Below are 21,067 nucleotides of genomic sequence, written 5' to 3' on the forward strand. Positions count from 1 at the left end.
AGGTCTGTTCTGTTATTACCTTAGGTGAACCCAATTCCCCAAGAAAGAAGATGCTGAATTAATTTTTCTGTGACTTATGTCATCAATATATTTAGGATGGAAGTAAAACTCTGTGTCTCTACTATTTATGAAATTCTGGTGGCTATTTTTTTATCATTTCACAAAAATTGCTGAATTTTCTATACCGTGATAATGATTGTGGATTTAGAAATCTTCATGTATAGACAAATGAGATTAAACATATGTATTCACATGCACAGGCACACATACATGAAAATTCATTTATTCTGCAGAATTCAAGAATATTCTTTATTAGATTTTCCATGATATAAGATATAATAAAATAGGAAGTTCCTTCAAAGTAAATGTTTCTTTGCCTTACTGTCTTCAAGCACAACATACAAGGAATGAACGCTAGTCAATTTCTGAAGCTTTGCAGGACAGACTACACATGCTACCTTACTTATTGCCAGGATTGCATCACACATGCTTTTTCAGGAAGTTTATTTCTAAAAGTAACCTAAATCCTTTTTTGTTTGAGCAAAGATCAGCTACAAAAATAACTGATCATAAATCTTTGTGCAGTAACCCAAAATAGACATGAGAGATTATAATATGATTAATAATGATTTGATATATAGATGAATTTAATTGGAATGTATTTATTGAGTAAATTATTAAATTATTTTTCCAAACTATATTGAATTCTAGTAAGATTGTCTCATTGTCTAATGAGTATCTACTAAGATAATCTCACTATCTTCTTAGTTTATGCTAGTGTACCATATTATCATTATGCTCGTGTTTCATATTTTGTGTTAAGAAACCAGTGACCTAATTTTTGTCTTGCTCATATTTTCTCTGGAATTTATTATAATCTTTTCAATAGATACATTTCTGAAAATGCCACAAAACAGGTGTGCCCATAAAATAAAATTAATTCAAAGAGGAGAATTAAACATGCAAGCTTAAAAAGCTATACCTTATACAGTAAAAAATTTCATTATATTAGTGAGTATCCCTATAGTATTAGAAGAAGAAATTTTAAATAGTGAAATAATGTCAAAATTAGAGAAGCAATGAGAAGAATGATATATAACCAAGAGTATTCAATCCAGAACAACTACCTAACTAGGCATTTTTCAAGGAGTGTTATATAGATTACCAATATATCATGACATAATATGTTATAACTTATTGATGGATATTTTCCAAAGAAATATAATAAGATTTTATACTACAGAAATTTGCAAAATTCTTCATGTTACATTCTCTCCTTGTGAGTTACAATGCATCTAAAGTTTCTGAGAAGTCTTTAATTGGAAACATGTAGATACTTTTTGCTGTGGTAAAGTACACATAACATAAAATTTACCATTTAAGAATGTACAATTCAGTATCATTAAGTACATTCATGATGGTGTTGTAATGATGTAACACATAACTGTTACCACTGTCTAGTTCCAGTCATATAACTTTGTAATTGTTAATTTGACCATGAAACAGGTTTCTCCTGGAATATCTCTTAATTTTGGTATATCCAGGAAATGGATTTATGGAAACACCAACCTAATCCAATCCTCCCAATTTAAGAATTAAAAATAGAAATTGTGATTTTGCAAGATTAAATGCCTTGCTTAAGATCACACAGTTAGTTGAGATAAAGCCAGTCAATATCTCATTCATATTTCCCATCTGTAAGAACAGAGGCTTTTCTATTTCAAGATATTTTCCCCTTGTTTTCACTTTTATTGCCTGGATTTGACAATCCAGTAATGTATAGATGATGGGTTACAATTTTACCTATTCAGGATTAAAGCAGATATATTACTTTTTAATTAAGCTACATTGTGCTTTTTTCATAACTCTCTCACTGTGATTTCTTATGAGAACTTGCATTGTAAGAACTCTCTTTAATTTGCATAATTCTTCTGTTCTTAGGTCTTTTTAAGATTGTGGCTGATAAAACTCCGTACCTTACTCTAGAAGAAATTACAAGGACCATTCATATTGGATCAAGTAGACTAGGACATCCTTCCTTCTATCATCAGAAGGATATAAAACTAGAAAATCTCGTTATAGAGCAGGGTGAGCAAATCACGCTCAGCTCAGTTGAAGAGATCAATGGAGAAATAATGGTGAACTGTGGAGTGGTAAGGAATCATCAAAATCATTCATTTACCTTGCCTTTGTCACAAGAAGGAGAATTCTATGAGTGTGAAGATGAACGTATTTATACCCTAAAGGAGATTGTTGAGTGGAAGATACCCAAGAACCGAACACGAACTGTGAAGCTTACAGGTTTTTCAAATAAGTGGGATTTAACAAATCCATTTCCTAAAGGCTTTTACGGTGCTCTGATTCTCAAGCCTGTTTATGAAATTCAAGCTGTGATGAAATGTAAGTATTCACTAAGAATGACGTTCTATGGGGGCACTTGGGTGGCTTTGTCGTTGAAGTGACAGACTCGGTTTTGTTTCTGGTCATTATCTTACAGTTCATGAGATCAAGCCCCTCATGGAGCCCCACATAGGGCTTTGTGCTGACATCACAGAACCTGCTTGAGATTCTCTCTCTCCGTCTCTCTGCTTCTCTTTCTCTCTCAAAATAAATACACTTAAAAAAAAAAAAAGAATGATGCTCTATGTATGAATCTGAGCATTGTGGGGTTTGGGAAAGAGAAAGGCTTTAAAGTTTGAAGAATGGGACCCTGTCCCTGACTTGTCTTTTAAGCCGGCTGACAGATTCTCATCTATAAATAACTAAACCATGTAGGTGGTGCAAGGACCAAATTGAATAATGTATATAACATATATTGTAAATTGTATGGTGTTATCCAAATGTAAATTGCTGTAATTGTCAGGTGCAGACAGATTAACCTAGTAATTCATTTCTAGCTCTGCCAGTTAAGAATAGTCAGAAAAGAGCTACTTTGTAAGATAAAGCATATTTTGGTAGAAAGAGGGTTTCTTGTATGGAGTTGGCCTACAGAGTGGTAAAGATACAGTTTCTTTGATGTGTTCCTTACTGGTATTTTTGTTGTGTCTTTTTCTTCCCCCTCAGCTACCCATCACTGGTCATAAATCTTATTAGCTGATGGTCCCTCTGACTTAAGGGAAAATGATGTGACAAATTAATTCACACATAAGTATGTTCTAGTATGCAATCTTGATGGGATTATTTACATTTAAAAATCGGAAAAGCTGGAGAGAGCACTGTTACCCTAAAGGGATTAATACATTGAGTTTTCAAGATTATGGCACATAGAGTTTTCAAAATTATAGCACATGAAGCGAAGAATTCTGTATTTATAATCAAAAGTCCTGGATTCTAAATCTGGGTCATTAACTTTAGTAGATGGTAACTTTGGGCAAACCATTCAAACTGTGTCTGTGCAAAGAGGATAATGATAACTCTTTTGCCTACCTTTTAGAGTTGTTTTGAGAAAGAAATAAGATTGTAATAAAAATTACTATATATAATACACTTGAGGAAAAAAGTATGTAAAAATGTTTGGTCAAAGGGTGTCCCTTAGACATCTCAAATTCTATTTATCTCTGTTCCCATACATATTGTTGGTCATTTATATAAATGTGAAAAAACTTATGTGGTTTAGAACTACATGTTAAATTTTGTTGCATGTTAAGCATTTAACTAGAAATTAATTAATTCTGAATTAAAGGTACAGGTAAGNTTAAAAATTACTATATATAATACACTTGAGAAAAAAAAGTATGTAAAAATGTTTGGTCAAAGGGTGTCCCTTAGACATCTCAAATTCTATTTATCTCTGTTCCCATACATATTGTTGGTCATTTATATAAATGTGAAAAAACTTATGTGGTTTAGAACTACATGTTAAATTTTGTTGCATGTTAAGCATTTAACTAGAAATTAATTAATTCTGAATTAAAGGTACAGGTAAGGATTCAGTCAAGTAGTGATTATATTTTAAGACTACAAAAAATTGAGACCATAGCATAATCATTTTTAACATGACAAAAATTGGAAGTCGCAGCAAATTTTAGACCTCACATTAGTACGTTAGCTATCCCAAAATGTGTAATTAAAATTGATAATTGAGTTTTCCTCATTTTTTATAAATAATGAATATAAAATTTTCTTATTTTAAATTTTGTTAATTTTTAAAAAACCAGTGACATCTCCTATCACACAGCTGCAAATGTAGACCAACCCGCAACCTAAGCATGTGAACAAGATAGTTACTGAGTTCAATGACTTTAGATTAGGGATCAGCAAAGGCTTCTCTGAGGAAATGGTATTTAAACTAACACCTAAAGGATGAATAGGAGCTAATCAGGAAAAGAAAGAAGGAACAGCATTGGAGGAGGTGGTAGCAGTTTCCAGGAAGGCAGATAAGCAAGATATTGGAGCTCCAGTGCAGCTCATATGAGAAAAGAGAGGAGGTTGAGACAAATATCAAAACATGCAATGGGGTAGTGGAATCAGTCATGAAGAGTCTTGAAATATATGTAAGGGGTTAACATCTGTCCACAAGGCAATTTAATAAAGGGTTTCAGTGCAAAAGACAGGATCAGAGTCATGTCATAGGCTCTTGAGTGTATGGCAGAGTATTGGGAGTTTAGTACAATAGCGAAATCAGTGGGATGCTTGCTCCTACTGGGTATTTAAGAAATACAACCACTGAGATTTGAAGGCCTTTTGGAAGGAGGAAAGAAATCAGTCTGATTCCCAGGTGTCTGGCTGGATCTACTGGTTGGCTGGTGATGCAATTTACTAAATATAAACATTGACAGATGAGCAGGGCATTATTAACAGAATTGCTTAGATGGACTTATATATGGTTTCATGCTAACCAAGGTCCCAGAAGAAAGCTTTTGGTTAAAGTTTTTTCCAAAATGTTTTGGTCCAGTTTCCATTATTTAATGGTATTAAAATTGAATTTTGATTTAAATTATTTTGGATCTTTAACTTTTAGGGGTTATTTTAGACATTAGCTCTTTTTGTATAGCAATTTCGGGACATGATGTGTGGGACTGCTTTGCATGTGTACTGACTGCAGAATATTCCCTAGAAATAGAGGATGAGTGTCCAACACATAAAGTCCAATTTAAAAAATTGTAGGCATTTTTCTTCTAAATATAAATGTAGACTATTTTTTAAAAAATCATTTGTGGTCTTGTTTTACATTATTCTTTCTTATATTGAATATTCAAACTTGCCTTGAAGTTACTTTCCAATGGCCTCGAGGGTCAGGCACATTTGAAAACCCTCTTGTCTTGAGTCCTTCCTTTTGAAAGTGACAAGAAAAAGAATAGGTCTGAACCAGGGATTGACAATTTTAGAGAAACCTTAAGGGTAAACGCACGATGAAAAAGATCAAGAACTATAGGAAGTTTTGAAATATTGATTTGCTAAAAAAGAACATAGTAAACAAATAGAGAGAAGAAAGAATGTAACATATTTTATTCCTGAAGGTAGGTTTTTCATATGTTATTGATGTGATAATTCAGGCATCGTAAACAAGTAGCAGGACATGTTTAAATGAAATATTAGTTCCTGGAAACTCTTGGTCATAATCCCCATTACAGGCCTGAAGCCCCTCTGACTCTCACTATACATTTCATGATTTGTAAAAATTTTTATCTCTTTGGGTAATAGGTATAAATAACCACCCAAGACCTTTAACTACTAGTCTTATATAAGTTATAGTAAGATCCATTTGGCCTTTCTTTCACAGTAAGATAAAATTCATGTTAGTGTGGCAAATGCATAATATTTACAAATGAAAAATTGGGCCAGCTATTTCTAGTTGCTTCTAAAACTCAGAAGTCTTGTTAGTTAAAACTTTTTAATTGTTCTATGTTTTGATTCATAGATTGATAATTATTTCTCCCCTAATGAAAATTCTGAATTAAAAAGCTTCCTTTCATTTTAAGAAAAAAGCCTCAATGCCTTTCAAAATGTAAGGTTACAGGTTTTGCTTAGATATATGATATATTAACTGATGTATATGGAGAGGGCTGAAATCTCACAAGCAGAAAGGTAGTATGTAAGGCAGTGTCTGAATATTGTATAATAGGTGATAAGTCAATAACAAAAAAAATACATTGATCTCTATTCTGAGACTTCCTTTTCCTTTCATTTTATTTAAAAAAATAATCTCAATGTTTATCAAAGTCAAAAAAGTCAAATAATGGTAAAAGGACTAATAACAAAGTGATTAGCACACTTTATGCCCTTGACCAATCCCAAATTTTTCTCACATTCTGCCACTAAGAAATAACTGCTTTAAATATTTTGCCCTTGCTTTCTTGTATTTGCATTTCAATTTCTAAATAACATAAAGATATAAAGATACTGCCTATTTTATCAATTCAATGCCTTTATACAAGATGGAAAGACACTAATCCCATTCATGAGGGCTCCACCCTCATGACCTCATCGTATTTTAGTAACCTCCCAAAGGCCCTTCCTTTTAATACCATCACCTATTGAATAGGGTTTCAACATGTGAATCCTGGGGGAGGAAGACAATCCAAAATAGTCCTGTCCTAGGACTTCATTCAAAACCATCTGGGTGGGTCTGTTCTTTCTTTCATTATGATGGCAGTTTTTAGTCTGGAAATTCAGATATTTTATTTCTTAGAAATTTCTTTGACAGTTTCCTTTCAACTACTTTTTTTCTTTTTCCTCTTTCTGTAACATCTAATCTTATCTTGAAGATCCCATACTGATCTAGGGCTATTTTCTTCTCTTTTTCTTGTCTTCAGTTTACCTTTAGGGAAAATCCCTTAACTATATTTCCAACTGTTTTAATGAATTTTTAATTTGAGCTATCATATTTTTAATTTCTGAGAGTTATTTCTTGCATCATTTTAAAAATATTATTGTGTTCTTGTTTTGGGAATGCAGTATCTTATCTCTGTGAGAGTATTTTACTGTTTCTTAAAGTTTCTGTGTTCCTTTCATTTTTTTCTGCCTCTTTCAGGCTTTTCAGAGTGATCTGTCACTCTCATTAACTGTTATCCTTGAATGCCTGATATTATTCTCCGTTTGTTCACATTTACATGTGAGACATTTTTTTTAAAATTTACACATGAAGCACTATTTACATAAAAGTTTTTTGTTTATGAATATTAGGTTTCATTTTGCCAGCTTTTTCATCGGAGCATACCTCAAATTCAGCCTCTTGTGAGCCTTTCGTCTAGGACTTGTTCAGTTTCACCTGAGAAGAATCATCTGGTACCTTCCAGGGATTCTGAAAATATTGTAGTTGACTGGGAAACCTGCTGAGGGTTTCACTATTCTCCCACAGGTTTAGACTTTACTCCTTTGCTTTCAGCCTGTGCTTCTCCCCTGCTCACCGATGCCTGGCTTCCAGATTCTGGGCCTCTCTACTATTTCCTGCAGAGAGTGGTAAAAGAGATGGCGCCTATCTTCCCCAGCATAGACTTGGAGAATGGCTTAACCACTCTCCAGACATCCAGATAACCGCCTTGGCCCCCTAGCTTTTCATCCGCTTGTCAGAGGAGCCTTATGCTTCCAATTTATGAGACTTTTTGAGATCCTGTGGGGTGATAAAGGCTGACTTTTCATTGGACTTTTTCTATTCTGCCAAAATTTTAACCATTCATCCATCTGAGTTCTGTTTTTATTCGGTGTAAGGATTGTACATGTCTTTTAGATTCATGGAATTTTACTCTCTTTTTTTCTTTGTCTTTCTTTTTACCTCTGTGGTAAATTTGAGAGAGTAAAAGGGCTGGAGAGCAATATATTCTGCCTATAAACCTCACTACTTACTTAAACTAGTCATAGCCCAGAGGTTTTCCTGGAGCTAGTATAATCTTGAAAGAGCTGGTTGCTAATATTTCTAAAAAGTAAGTAAAATTTATGAACAATATTTTAAATAAAATGTAATCTTCAGTAATTTATAAACATATCAGAGCCAGTTTCTTATATACTTTTATCTTCTCAATGCATGAGATAAAGTAAATGTTCAATATTGAACATATTGAATACATGAATTAATGAATGAAGAAGCTAAAACATTTGTGTGTGTGTGTGTGTGCGCGCACGCGCGCGCGTGTGTATTACATAGTACAGAGTTCCTGTTTAGGTAATAAGAAAGTTTTCTCGCTCACCATATCCAGATTTGATTTATTATGATAACATACTTATGAACTTAATACCTAAGGAGAATGAATATTCACTTCAGGGCACCAAAGTTGATATCATTTATATTTGTATAACAGTTCAATTTTTATTAGTAATGCTTTTCCTATGTGCCTATGAAAATATTGTGACTTAACATGATATTTAGAACTAGTGAATACTCTAGTCAGCTTCCATTTCATTTTATTCCTTTAGACAAGTAATCTTCCTGCTAATAGAAATATCAAACACGAGCAGAAGAAAGTACAGCTTTCACTGTATATATTTATTCTTACACTACCAACTATAAATATTTTACCAATCAGTTTTCTCCAGAGAAAAAGAAGGTATTTATAATGTCATATATAATTATATTGTATAATATATACAAGACTATATAGTAATCAGTTAAGTAATTAATTTTAAGGACTTGGCTCATGTAATTATGGGTGTTATTAAGCTCTACATTCATAGGACAGATTGGCAGTCTGGAAAATCAGACAGAAGTTGATGCTGTAGTTTAAGGTAGTGTTTTTTCTTCTCTGAGAAACTCCGCTCTTTCCTCTCAAAGCTTTCAGCTGATTAGGTGAGGCTCGCTTACATTATTGAAGATAGTGTTTAATTAAGTAACTGCATACTAGCCCAGTCAAGTTGATATATAATAATAACCACAAAGATCAGTGGAGAATACAGGTGGACATGGATCATCCAATATAAGAAAATGGCTATTTGCTTCTCTTAGCTTTTATATATTAAATAAAAATGTAAACAGTATCATAAATACACCCATATTAAATGTAAGTATAATCATTTTATTTTATTATTTTATTTTTTAATGTTTATTTATTTTTGAGAGAGACAGAGAACAAGAGGGGAAGGGACAGAAAGAGAAGGAGACACAGAATCCAAAGCAGGCTCCAGGCTCTGAGCTGTCAGCACAGAGCCTGACATGAGGCTCCAACTCATGAACTATGAGATCATGCCCTGAGCTGAAGTCGGATGCTTAACTGACTGAGGCACCCAGGTACCCTTATTTATTTTTATTTTAGAGAAAGTGAACAAGGGAGATAAACAGAGGGAGAGAAAGAATCTTAAACAAGCTCCACACTCAGCACATTGCTTGATGTGGGCTTTGATCCCACAACCCTCGGATCATGACCTGAATTTAAATCAAGAGTTGGATGCTCAACCCACTGAGCCACCCAGGTGTCCCTAAGTATATTCATTTTAAATGACCCTTGACTTCTCAGGGAAGGTCATGATGATTTTTTTTTTCTGTTACAAATATTAGAGAGCAACCCAAAAGGCACTCTCTCTATTCATAAATACAAACAGCAATAGAACTGGGGAAGAGCTATCTAACCAAATGGAAATTCACAGTATAGTTTCTCTTAAATTGAATATGAAGTTTAGTAAATGGAAGAAAAGATAATTCACAGAATATTCATAAAGGAGATTGAAACCAAATGGATGAACTATAAAGAAACTTTAAATTTAAAAGTCTAGAATAAGGATGGAACCATGAAGCCTCCCCACACACAAAGGTCTCAGTAGACCCAAGATTACAGCCACATTTGCTGTTGTTGAAACAAGGTTACCTGGTGCCAGATGTATGTTATTTACCATAGTCCCTCAACCACTGATGCTCAACCACATGATGATCATGTGAAATTTTTCTGGGCTGTGCTTGCTCCCAGCTGCAGTCTCTGGGCCTCTGCAGTGGCACAGCTGTGTGAGTGTTCCTAGGGGCAGGCCAGCACCCAGCCATTGCTCCCCAAGACTCTCTCCCAGAGGGTTGGAGTGGATTCAAGCTGCAGGGACCTCAGAAATGAGGGGTTTGGAAACACAGCCCTATCTGAGATAAAATTCAGGAGGGAAGTGTCACATGGCAGGCTGATGGCTTTGTCACAGACAGTGTAGAAATAGGGTGTGGACAGAAGCCAGAGACAAAGGAGTGGGGGTTGATTGCCAGTTGGCGAGAGCCCAGAATTCTGATGCTAGAGACTGGGAAGCTAGGTGACACCATTTTCACCTCTCCTGTACATGAACATACACACTTAGAAGCGCCACACTTATCCACCCTAGTAAGCTAAGTAGCGCCACCTAGTGGAGAGTGGAGCCATTATACCAACCTCCATCCAGTTGTACCAAACAAGGCCTAGAAGGAAACCATAAGTCTCTCTGCCTGCTTAGTTTAGGGACTATGAAGTGCTTCATAGGGGAAGTGCTTCATAGACTTCTGAAGGAAACTGGATGTAATTTCATTCTGATTTCATTCTGTTCATTAGTTCGTGTATTCATTTTTTTTCTTATTCTTGAATACAGAAAGAGAATTTATTTTTATTTTCTGTTTTCATAAAAATGATTTTTCTATAAATTTTTCTACTATGTTTTTATTTTTTGTAATTTTTTAGTCTATTTTACTTTCTCCATTACATTTTATTCTATTTTATTGTATACACCCTTTTAAAATTTTAAACGTTTTCCTACCTTTTTCCTTTTTTAATTTTATTTTCTTTCCGTTTTTTCTCTATTTGATCAAGCTTCTTTAAACAACCAGACCAAAACACACCTAGAATCTAGCTTCCTTTATTTGATTTTTTGGTATTGTTTTTACTTTTTTAATTTAATTTTTAATTTTATTAATTCTTTTTCTTCCTCAAAAATGACAAAACAAAGGAATTCACCCCAAAAGAAAGAACAGAAAGAAATGATGGCCAAGGACTTAACCAATACAGATATAAGCAAGATGGTTGAATCAGAATTTAGAAATACAATAATAAGAATACTAGCTGGAGTTGAAAAAAGTGTAGAATCCCTTTCTGTGTAGATACAAGAAGTAAAATCTAGTTAGGACAAAATTAAAAATGCTATAACTGAGATGCAATCTCAAATAGATGCCACAGTGGCAAGGATGGATGAGGCAGAGCAGCAAATCAGTGATAGACAAGACAAACTTATGGAAAATAATGAAGATAAAAAGAGGGAAACTAAGGCAAAAGAACATGAATAAGATTTAGAGAACTCAGTGATTCATTAAAAAGAAGTAAATCTGAATCATAGGGATCCCAGAAGAAGAGAGAAAAAGAGGTAGAAGGTTTATGGAAATCATAAATGGAAATCATAGTGGAAAACTTTCCTAACCTGGGGAAAGACACAGACATCAAAATCCAGGAAGCATGGAGAACTCCCAGTAGATTTACAAAAACTAACCATCAACAAGTCATATAATTGTCAAATTCACCATCAACAAGGCATATACAGTCAAAGAAAAGGATTATTAAAGCAGCAAGGGGAAAAAAAAGTCCTTAACCTATAAGGGAAGACAGATTAGGTTCACAGCAGACCTATCTACATAAACCTTGCAAGCCAGAAAGGAGTGGCAGGATATATTCAATGTGATGAATCAGAAAAATATGCAGCCAAGTATTGTTTATCCAGCAAGGCTGTCATTCAAAATAGAAGGAAAGATACAGAGTTTCTCAGACAAACAAAAACTAAAGGAGTTTGTAACCACTAAACCATCCCTGCAAAAAATTTTAAGGAGGACTCTCCGAAGGAAGAAAAAGATGAAACAAAACAAAAAAGACCTTAGGCAGAAAACACTAGAAAGGACCAGAGAACACCACCAGAAACTCCCAACTCTACACACAACACAATGGAAATAAGTTCATACCTTTCAGTACTCACTCTAAATGCCTATGGACTAAATGCTCCAATCAAAAGACATAGAGTAACAGAATGGATTAAAAAACAAGACCCATCTATATGCTGTTTACAAGAGACTCACTTTAGACCTAAAGATACCTTTGATTGAAAGTAAGGGGATGGAGAACCATCTATCATGCTAAAGGTTGCCAAAAGAAACCCAGAGTAGACATATTTATATCAGACAATCTAGATTTTAAAATAAAGACTGTAACAAGAAATGAAGAAGGGCATTATATTATAATTAAGGGGTCTACCCACCAAGAAGATCTAACAATTGTAACCATTTATGCCCCCAAAGTGGAAAACTCAAATATATAAATCAATTAAATACAGACAAAAAGAAACTCATTGAAAATAATACCATAATAGGAGGGGACTTCAACACCCACTTATAACAATGGACAGATCCTCTAAGTAGAAAATCAACAAGGAAATAATGGCATTGATTACACACTGGACTGGATGGACTTAATGCATACATTCAGAACATTTCATCTTGAAGCATCAGAATACACATTCTTCTTGAGTGTACATGGAACATTCTCTGGAACAGATCACATACTAGGACACAATTAAGCCCTCAACAAGTACAAAAAGATCAATATCATAATTTTCATATTATCAGACCACAATGCTATGAAACTCAAAATCAACAACAAGAAAAAGACATTGGAAAGACAACAAATACCTTGAGACCAAAAACATCCTACTAGAAAATGAATGGGTTAACCAAGAAGTTAAAAAGGAAATTAAAAAGTACATGGAAGCCAATGAAACACAGCCCAAAACCTCTGGGATGCAGCAAAGGCAGAATAAGAGGGAAGTATATAGCCATCCAGGCCTTCCTAATGAAGGAAAAAAGGTCTCAGACACTCACGCTAACCTTACATCTTAAAAAGCTGGGAAAAAAAGCTGGAAAAAAGTAGGAAATAAAACCCCAAAACAACAGAAGATAGGAAATAATAAAGATTAAAGCAGAAATCAACGCTATTGAAATCAAAATCAAAAACAAATAAACAGTAGAACAGATCAATGAAACCAGGAGCTGGTTATTTGAAAGAATTAACAAAACTGATAACCCTGTAGGTAGTTTGATCAAAAAGAAAAAGGAAAGGACCCAAATAAATAAAATCAAAAATGAAAGAGGAAAGATCACAACCAACACTACAGAAATAAACAATAATAAGAGAATATTATGAACAATTATATGCAAATAAATTTGGTCAATCTGGAAGAAATGGACAAATTCCCAGAAACATACAAACTATCAAAACTGAAACAGGAAGAGATAGAAAATTTGAACAGATCTATAACCAGTAAAAAAAAAAAAAAAAAAATTGAATTAGCAATCAAAAATCTCCCAAAAAACAAGAGTCCAGGACTGGATGGCTTTCCAGGGGAATTCTACCAAACATTTAAAGAAGAGTTAACACCTATTCTTGTAAAGCTGTACCAAAAAATAGAAATGGAAGGAAAACTTCTAAACTCATTTTATGAAGCCAGCATTACTTTGATCCCAAAACCAAAGACGCCACTAAAATGGAGAACTACAGACCAATTTCCCTGATGAACATGGATGCAAAAATTCTCAACACGATCCTAACCAACAAGATTCAACAATACATTAAAAGAATTATTTACCACGATCAAGTGGGATTTATATCTGGGATTCAGGACTGGTTCAATATCCATAAATCAATTAATGTGATACATCATATTAATAAAAGAAAGGACAAGAACCACACGATCCCCTCATTAGATGCAGAGAAAGCATTTGGCAAAAGACAGCATCTTTTCTTGATAAAAACCCTCAATAAAGTAGGGATAGAAAGATCATATCTCAAGATCATAAAAGCTGTATACAAAAGACCCACTACTTATATCATCCTCAATGGGGAAAAACTGAAAAAAAGCTCAGGAACATGACAAGGATGTCCACTCTTGCCACTGTTATTCCACATATTATTGGAAGTCCTAGCCTCAGCTGTCAGACAACACAAAGGAATAAAAGGCATCCAAATCAGCAATAGGAAGTCAAACTTTCACTCTTCACAGATGATATGATACTGTATATGGAAAACTAAAAAAATTCCACAAAAAAATCCCTGCTAGAACTGATCCATGAATTTAGCAAAGTCACAGATGTAAAATCAATGCCCAGAAATCAGTTGCATTTCTATACACCAATAATGAAGCAGCAGAAAGAGAAATTAAGAAATCGATCCCATTTACAATTGCACCAAAACCCATAAAATACCGAGGAATAAACCTAACCAAAGAGGTGAAAAATCTATACACTGAAAATTATAGAAAGCTTATGAAAGAAATTGAAGACACAAAAAATGGAAAAATATATCATGCTCATGGATTGGAAGAACAAATATCATTAAAACGTCAATACTACCTGAAGCAATATACATATTTAATGCAATCCCTATCAAAATATCACCAGTATTCTTAACAGAGCTAGAACAAACAATCCTAAAATTTGTATGGAAACAGAAAAAAAACCCAAATAGTCAAAGCAATCCTGAAAAAGAAAACCAAAGGTGGAGGCATCACAATCCCAGACTTCAAGATGTATTACAAAGCTGTATTCATCAAGACAGTATGGTACTGGCACAAAAACAGACACAATGATCAATGGAACAGAATAGAGAGCCCCAAAATGGACCCACAAACATATGTTCACCTAACCTTTGACAAAGCAGGAAAGACTATCCAATGGAAAAAGGCAGTCATTTTGGCAAATGGTGTTGGGGAAACTGGACAGCGACATGCAGAAGTATAAAACTGGACCACTTTCTTACACCATACACAAAAATGAACTCAAAATGGATGAAAGACCTAAATATAACACAGGAAGCCATTAAAATAGTAGAGGAGAAAGCAAGCAAAAACGTCTCTGACCTCAGCCGCAACCACTTCTTACTCAACATGTCTCTGGAGACAAGGGAAACAAAAGCAAAAATGAACTATTGGGACCTCATCAAAATAAAAGCTTCTGCACAGTGAAGGAAACAATCAACAAAACTAAAAGGCAACTGACAGAATGGGAGAAGATACTTGCAAATGACATATCAGATAAAAGGTTGGTATCCAAAATCTATAAAGAACTTCTCAAACCTAACACCCAAAACAAATAATCCAGTGAAGAAGTGGGACAAAAGACGTTTCCAAAGAAGACATGGCTAACAGACCCATGAAAAAATGTTCAACATCACTCATCATCAGGGAAACACAAATCAAAACCACAATGAGATACCACCTCACACCTGTCAAAATGGCTAACATTAACAACTCAGGCGACAACACATTTTGGCAAGGATGCAGAGAATGGAGAACTCTTTTACACAGCTGGGGGGAATGTAAACCGCTGCAACCATTCTGGAAAACAGTATGGAGGTTCCTCAAGTGATTAAAAATAGAACCACCCTATGACCCAGCAGTTGTACTACTACATATTTATCCAAAGGATACAGATGTCCTGTTTTGAAAGGACACATGCACCCCAAAGTTTATAGCAGCACATTCAACAATAGCCAAAGTATGGAAAGAGCCAAAATGTCCATCAATAGATGAATGGATAAAGAAGATGTGGTGTATATATACAATGGAATACTACTTGGCAATCAAAAAGAATGAAATCTTGCCATTTGCAACATCATGGATGGAATTACAGGGTATCATGCTAAGTGAAATAAGTCAGTCAAAGAAAGACAAATGTATCACTTTACTCATGTGAAATTTAAGATATAAAACAGATGAACATACGGAAGAGGAAGCAAAAATAATATGAAAATAGGGGACAAAACATAAGATGTCTTAAGTAGAGAGAACAAACTAAAGGTTCCTAGAGGGGTTGCGGGTTGTGAGATGGCTAAATGGGCAAGGACCATTAAGGGTGACACTTGTTGGGACGAACACTGGGTATATACATAGAGGATGAATCCCTGGATTCTACTCCTGAAAGAAAGGAAGGAAGGAAGGAAGGAAGGAAGGAAGGAAGGAAGGAAGAAAGAAAGAAAGAAAGAAAGAAAGAAAGAAAGAAAGAAAGAAAGAAAGAAAGAAAGAAAGAGAAAGAATAAGAAACTCTGATAGATAAAAAAAAATTCTTTAAAATGTCTAGAATAAGGCAGATCTTGAAAATTATTTGGGCATCTAATAATCACCATATAGCAAAGAGTATAATGTGATATCAAAATATAAACAAATTATTCACTGAGTTCTCAAATGTGAAAACACTTTTGAGAAAAAAATAATTATAACCTTGGAAAGTAAATGACAAAAAAATCAAATTTAGACAATTTCCAATAAGTATATGAATTATTATTATTAGATAATAATACAGGAGGAACTAGCAATTGAAACTGCAAGGCTAGAATTGACAAAATTTATTTTTTAAAAAATTATAGAGTGACAGTAAAAAATATAAAAAATTAAAAATTTTGTAGAAACAATCATCTCTTACAGTTTGTTGTCTGGGCCTGAGAATTAAACTGACACCAGATAGATTAAGTAGAGAAAAGCATATAGATTTATGTTTTATGTGACAAGGGAAGTCTCATAAAGGAATGAAGTCCTCCAAAATGGCAAAACCCACATACTTTTATATTGATTTGAAGAAAGAGAGGCAACTGTGAAAGAATAATTAAACTAAGAATGCGAAGAGGTTAAAGGAAGATAAGAATTATTTCAACAAGGTCTGTTTGGACAGATTTCTCTTGGCTTTAACTCCCTGTAGAAGGATGTTTCTTTTCTCTGAGTATAGAAAAGGCATCTTTTACACTGGGGTTTTATCTCCTGTTTTCAGGAGGAAAAGGAGAAATTAGAATACCCTTCATGTATCTGTTGTTTTTCAAGTGCCTTTATCCCAAAATAATCTTTATGCCAAAGTGGTATATTTTGTGGTGGCATATTCTGCCACTCTTGACTTTTAAGGATAATTTTGCTGGAGACAGAATCCTAGGTTCTTGGACTTTTTCTTTGAGTACGTTAAGTATGTTGCTTACTTTCTTCTTGCTTGAATGGTTTCTGAAGAGAAATATGATCTAATTTTTATCCTTCTTCCTTTAGAGGTAAGGTTCCCCCCACCCCCACCCCGCCGGCTTCTTCAGGTTTTCTCGTTTTCTTTGATTTTCTGCAGTTTGAATATGATATACTTAGGTGTAGATTTTTTGGTATTTATCATGCTTGCTGTTCTTTAAGCTTCTTCAATTTTGGAAAATTCTCAGCCATTATTACTTCAGATACTGTTTCTGTTCCTATCTGTTTTTCTTTTGGCATCTCCCTGGTGTGCAACCTTTTGTAGCTGTCCCACAGTTCTTAGGTATCCTGCTTCATTTTTTTCACTCTTTTTCTTTTTCTTTTTAGTTAAGGGAGTTTCTATTGATATATCTTGGCATATCTTCAGGCTCACTGATTCTTTCTTTAGCCATGGCAAGTCTTCTGATGAACCTATCAAAGTCATTCTTCATATCTGTTATTCTGTTTACAATACCTAGCATTTATGTTTATTCTTTCCAAAAGTTCCCATCTCTCTGCTTACCTTGCCCATCTTTTCTGCCATTTTCCTTCACTAGAGTTCTTAGCATATTAATCATGTTCTAAGTTCACAGTCTGAAAATTCCAAAATCTCTGCATATCTGGTTTGGCTGTATTTCTTCATACTGTACTGTTTGTTTGCCTTTTAATATACCTTGTAATTTTTTTGTTGTTGTTGAAAGCTAGACATGATGTGTCAGAGAAAAGAAACTGAGGCAAATATGCTTTTAATGTGAAGTTTTGTGATATCTATCTTTCTCTGCCTGACTTATTTCACTTAGCATAAAACCCTCCAGTTCCATTAAAGGAGTATATTTTAAATGAAACATACAATACCTTCTATGATGTATAGCAGGAGTATTACCATGGAAATTTATTTTTCCCAATGAAATGTTATGTGGAATCCTACTTATTTACTGGATCACATCCTTTATGCTCAAAGACATTGTTCTGGCAATGGTTTTCATTTATTCAATACATTTGTTCAGTAGCTACCACGTACCAGGCACCATTTAAGACATTGCGATATATTGATCAGCAAAATAATCAAAGACCCTTGTACCCATAATACATATACTGCCCAAATATAGGTTAGAATCTAGGTTACATTAAGGTCCTTATAGTCCAATGGATCAATTTAGTGACCCCAGGAAGTCCTTAATGACATCTATTCTACCAATGTCAAGAAATGGCATGAGCTTATGATGCTTATCTAGTGCTAGCTCTAAAGTTTTTAAGCTTCATTCATGTCTATCCAATTACTGAGATTTTAGAGTTTTTAAAATTACCTTGGGGCCCAGGGAAGCCTGTGGCAACAATCTTAAAAGTCTAGGTATGCTAAACTTTATACAGTGAATTGATGAAGTCAAGAATTGTTCTTTTAGCTGCATTTTTATTTTTTTTAATGAAGAATCTATACAATTATTACAGACCTTCATCCTATAGACAACCATTGATTTTTTTTTCTTTTTTCTGTTCTCTATTCAAGAAAATAAAATAATACTTTCTTTATGTTGTGTCTTCAGGAACTCTGTTACACAGCATGTGCAAGTAATATGACATAAATTATAAAGTTATAATTTCCAGAAACTACATACAGTTAATAATACAAAAGGTAGTAACATAGGTAATGCTTTGTAGGAGGAAATCCTGTCTTTGAAATCTTCCAAATTAATTTGTTTTCAAAAGCATGCAAAGAAGAAAGTGTATTGACAGAGGGTGGCTGGGGATATTGTGAAACAGCGGTGAGTCATGAAAATGTTATGAAACATTAAGTGGTAGGAAATTGTCAGGAAAAATATAAGCCATTATATAATCCTGTGAATAGTAACTACATTTCTAATTCAAAACCATTTATAACAATCTACGTGGGATAGTGCATGGACAGCAGATAAATAATTTTAGGATAGTATTTTAAGTGTCTTTGTAGTCTCAAACAAAGACTTATAGGATAGCAGGTGCTTAGAAAGAATTAGAAATTTCTTAGTCCGCAGTTCCACATTAGGCAAGGAATACCTTGATAAGCAGCCACTAGCATACCTAAGGGCCCTGGATGGCTCCTCTGACTGTGACCCATCCTGTGATACTCCTTCTCTATCCAGGTGTTAATGGAACATCAGCAGAAAAAGAATAACTTTCACATTGGAAAAGGATTCCGCCTTGGCGTCCACTTCCATATGTTAAGCTTAAGTACCTTATATCCCATGATCTTGCAGTGCTGTTCTGCAAAAGGTAGAATTTTGTGTAAAGAACGCAGAACTTGAGCCTTCTGTAGGAAGGGTGTTATTCAAAGTACCAAGTATACATTTATACACATATGCATATGTTTATCTATGTTATGTGTGATAAAGCTATTCAAAAACCATGGAAATGATTCACACTAGAGTCAGGAGGTTGAGTACCCTCAGGTTGTAGTGAGGAGGATGAGATTTTGGGGAGCTTCATAGAGCTCTAAAAGACAGCTTAATATCTATGTTTTAAGCTGAGCAATGGGCTTATGGGTGTTGATTTTAATATGATCTATTTCATTTTAAAATTTGAAAAAGAAGGAAGTCACACATAAGAAATACTATATCATGAACATATTATTTTTTTAATGGAATTTATCTATGGCACCAAGAGAGATTCTAATACTTTCTTGGAGCAACACTTTGATGGACAAAATGTCATAGTCTTTTTTATTTTTATTTTTTCAGTCCAAAAGGATATAGTCCGCATCCTCCCCAGTTTAGATGTTGAAGTCAAAGACATTACTGACAGTTATGATGCCAACTGGTTTCTTCAGCTATTATCTACACAAGACCTCTTTGAAATGACCAGTAAGGAGTTCCCCATAGTGGCTGAAGTCATAGAGGCACCTCAAGGAAACCAGCTGCCCAGAAACATTTTACAGCCTGGGAAAACCATTGTGATCCACAAAAAGTACCAGGCATCAAGGATCTTGGCTTCAGAAATTCGAAGCAATTTTCCTAAAAGGCACTTCTTGATCCCCACTAGCTATAAAGGCAAATTCAAGCGACGACCTCGGGAGTTCCCAACTGCCTATGACCTTGAGATAGCAAAGAGCAAAAAGGAGCCTCTCCATGTGGTGGCCACCAAAGCCTTTCATCCCCCTTACGACGAGCTGTCATCTGTATCTGTCGGGGACCAGTTTCTAGTGCATCATTCACAGATGACTGAAGTCCTTTGTGAGGGAATCAAAAAGGTGGTGAATGTTCTGGCCTGTGAAAAAATCCTCAAAAAATCCTATGAGGCAGCATTGCTTCCTTTGTACATGGAAGGAGGTTTTGTAGAGCTGATTCATGATAAGAAACAGTACCAGATTTCTGAGCTCTGTGCGCAGTTCCACTTACCTTTCAATGTGAAGGTGTCTGTGAGAGATCTTTCCATTGAAGAAGACATTTTGGCTGCTACCCCAGGACTGCGCTTGGAGGAAGCCATCACAGACTCTTACCTACTCATAAGTGACTTTGCCAACCCCAAGGAGTGCTGGGAAATTCCTGTCAGCCGCTTAAATATGACTGTTCAGTTAGTTAATAGTTTTTCTAAGGACACGGGATCATTTCTAGCCAGGACTCTGATTGAAGAGATCACTGAGGAGCAATATTACATGATGCGAAGATATGAAAGCTCTTTCTCCCATCCCCCACCTCGCCCTCCCAAACATCCCTCAGTGGAGGAAACAAAGTTAACCCTGCTCACCTTGGCAGAAGACAGGGCTGTGGGTCTGCCTAAGTCTCCCAAGGTAAGGCTATGATTTTGGGATTTTTCCTCTTTAGCATTTTTCTTGAGGCAATTTATTTCAAGTCTCTTCTGAGTTTGTTTTTTGCTTACTTTTCTTTCTTTCATGCCATATTTGAAATGAGCCTTTCTGATGCACAGTAGATGAATGAACATCAACAGAGCATAAGCTGTTGCAGCATTTTGTATTTTGATGCTTAACCAGTAGATGTGACAAGAAGTTTATATTGAATTAGAAATAGCAGGGATGACATTTGGAAATGATGACCCAAATTGCCATCCCAATGGAGTTTGGTAATTAGGAATGTTTTATAAGGTGCTTCAGAAGCAAATCTCTTTTATTTTGGAAGTGCTGTTCATTTTTTCTAGGTAGAGTTGTTTTAATACTTCATCCAGGAAATGAGCATACCATAAACTCCCTTCTTGGGTCTGGGGG

At 34.8% G+C, this 21,067-nt stretch overlaps 1 protein-coding gene across 1 annotated transcript in view; it reads left to right on the plus strand.

The window, feature by feature from the left end:
* Window positions 1-21,067, plus strand: part of THEMIS (thymocyte selection associated) — a 179,128-nt gene that overhangs the window by 73,014 nt on the left and 85,047 nt on the right. Inside the window, exons 3-4 of the mRNA XM_077769437.1 lie at window positions 1,942-2,400; window positions 19,587-20,635. Coding sequence (XP_077625563.1) covers window positions 1,942-2,400; window positions 19,587-20,635 — 1,508 coding nt within the window. The remainder of the gene's footprint in view (window positions 1-1,941; window positions 2,401-19,586; window positions 20,636-21,067) is intronic.

Source organism: Crocuta crocuta, unplaced genomic scaffold (assembly GCF_008692635.1).
Source record: "Crocuta crocuta isolate KB4526 unplaced genomic scaffold, BGI_CrCroc_1.0 scaffold646, whole genome shotgun sequence".
Classification (NCBI taxonomy): domain Eukaryota; kingdom Metazoa; phylum Chordata; class Mammalia; order Carnivora; family Hyaenidae; genus Crocuta; species Crocuta crocuta.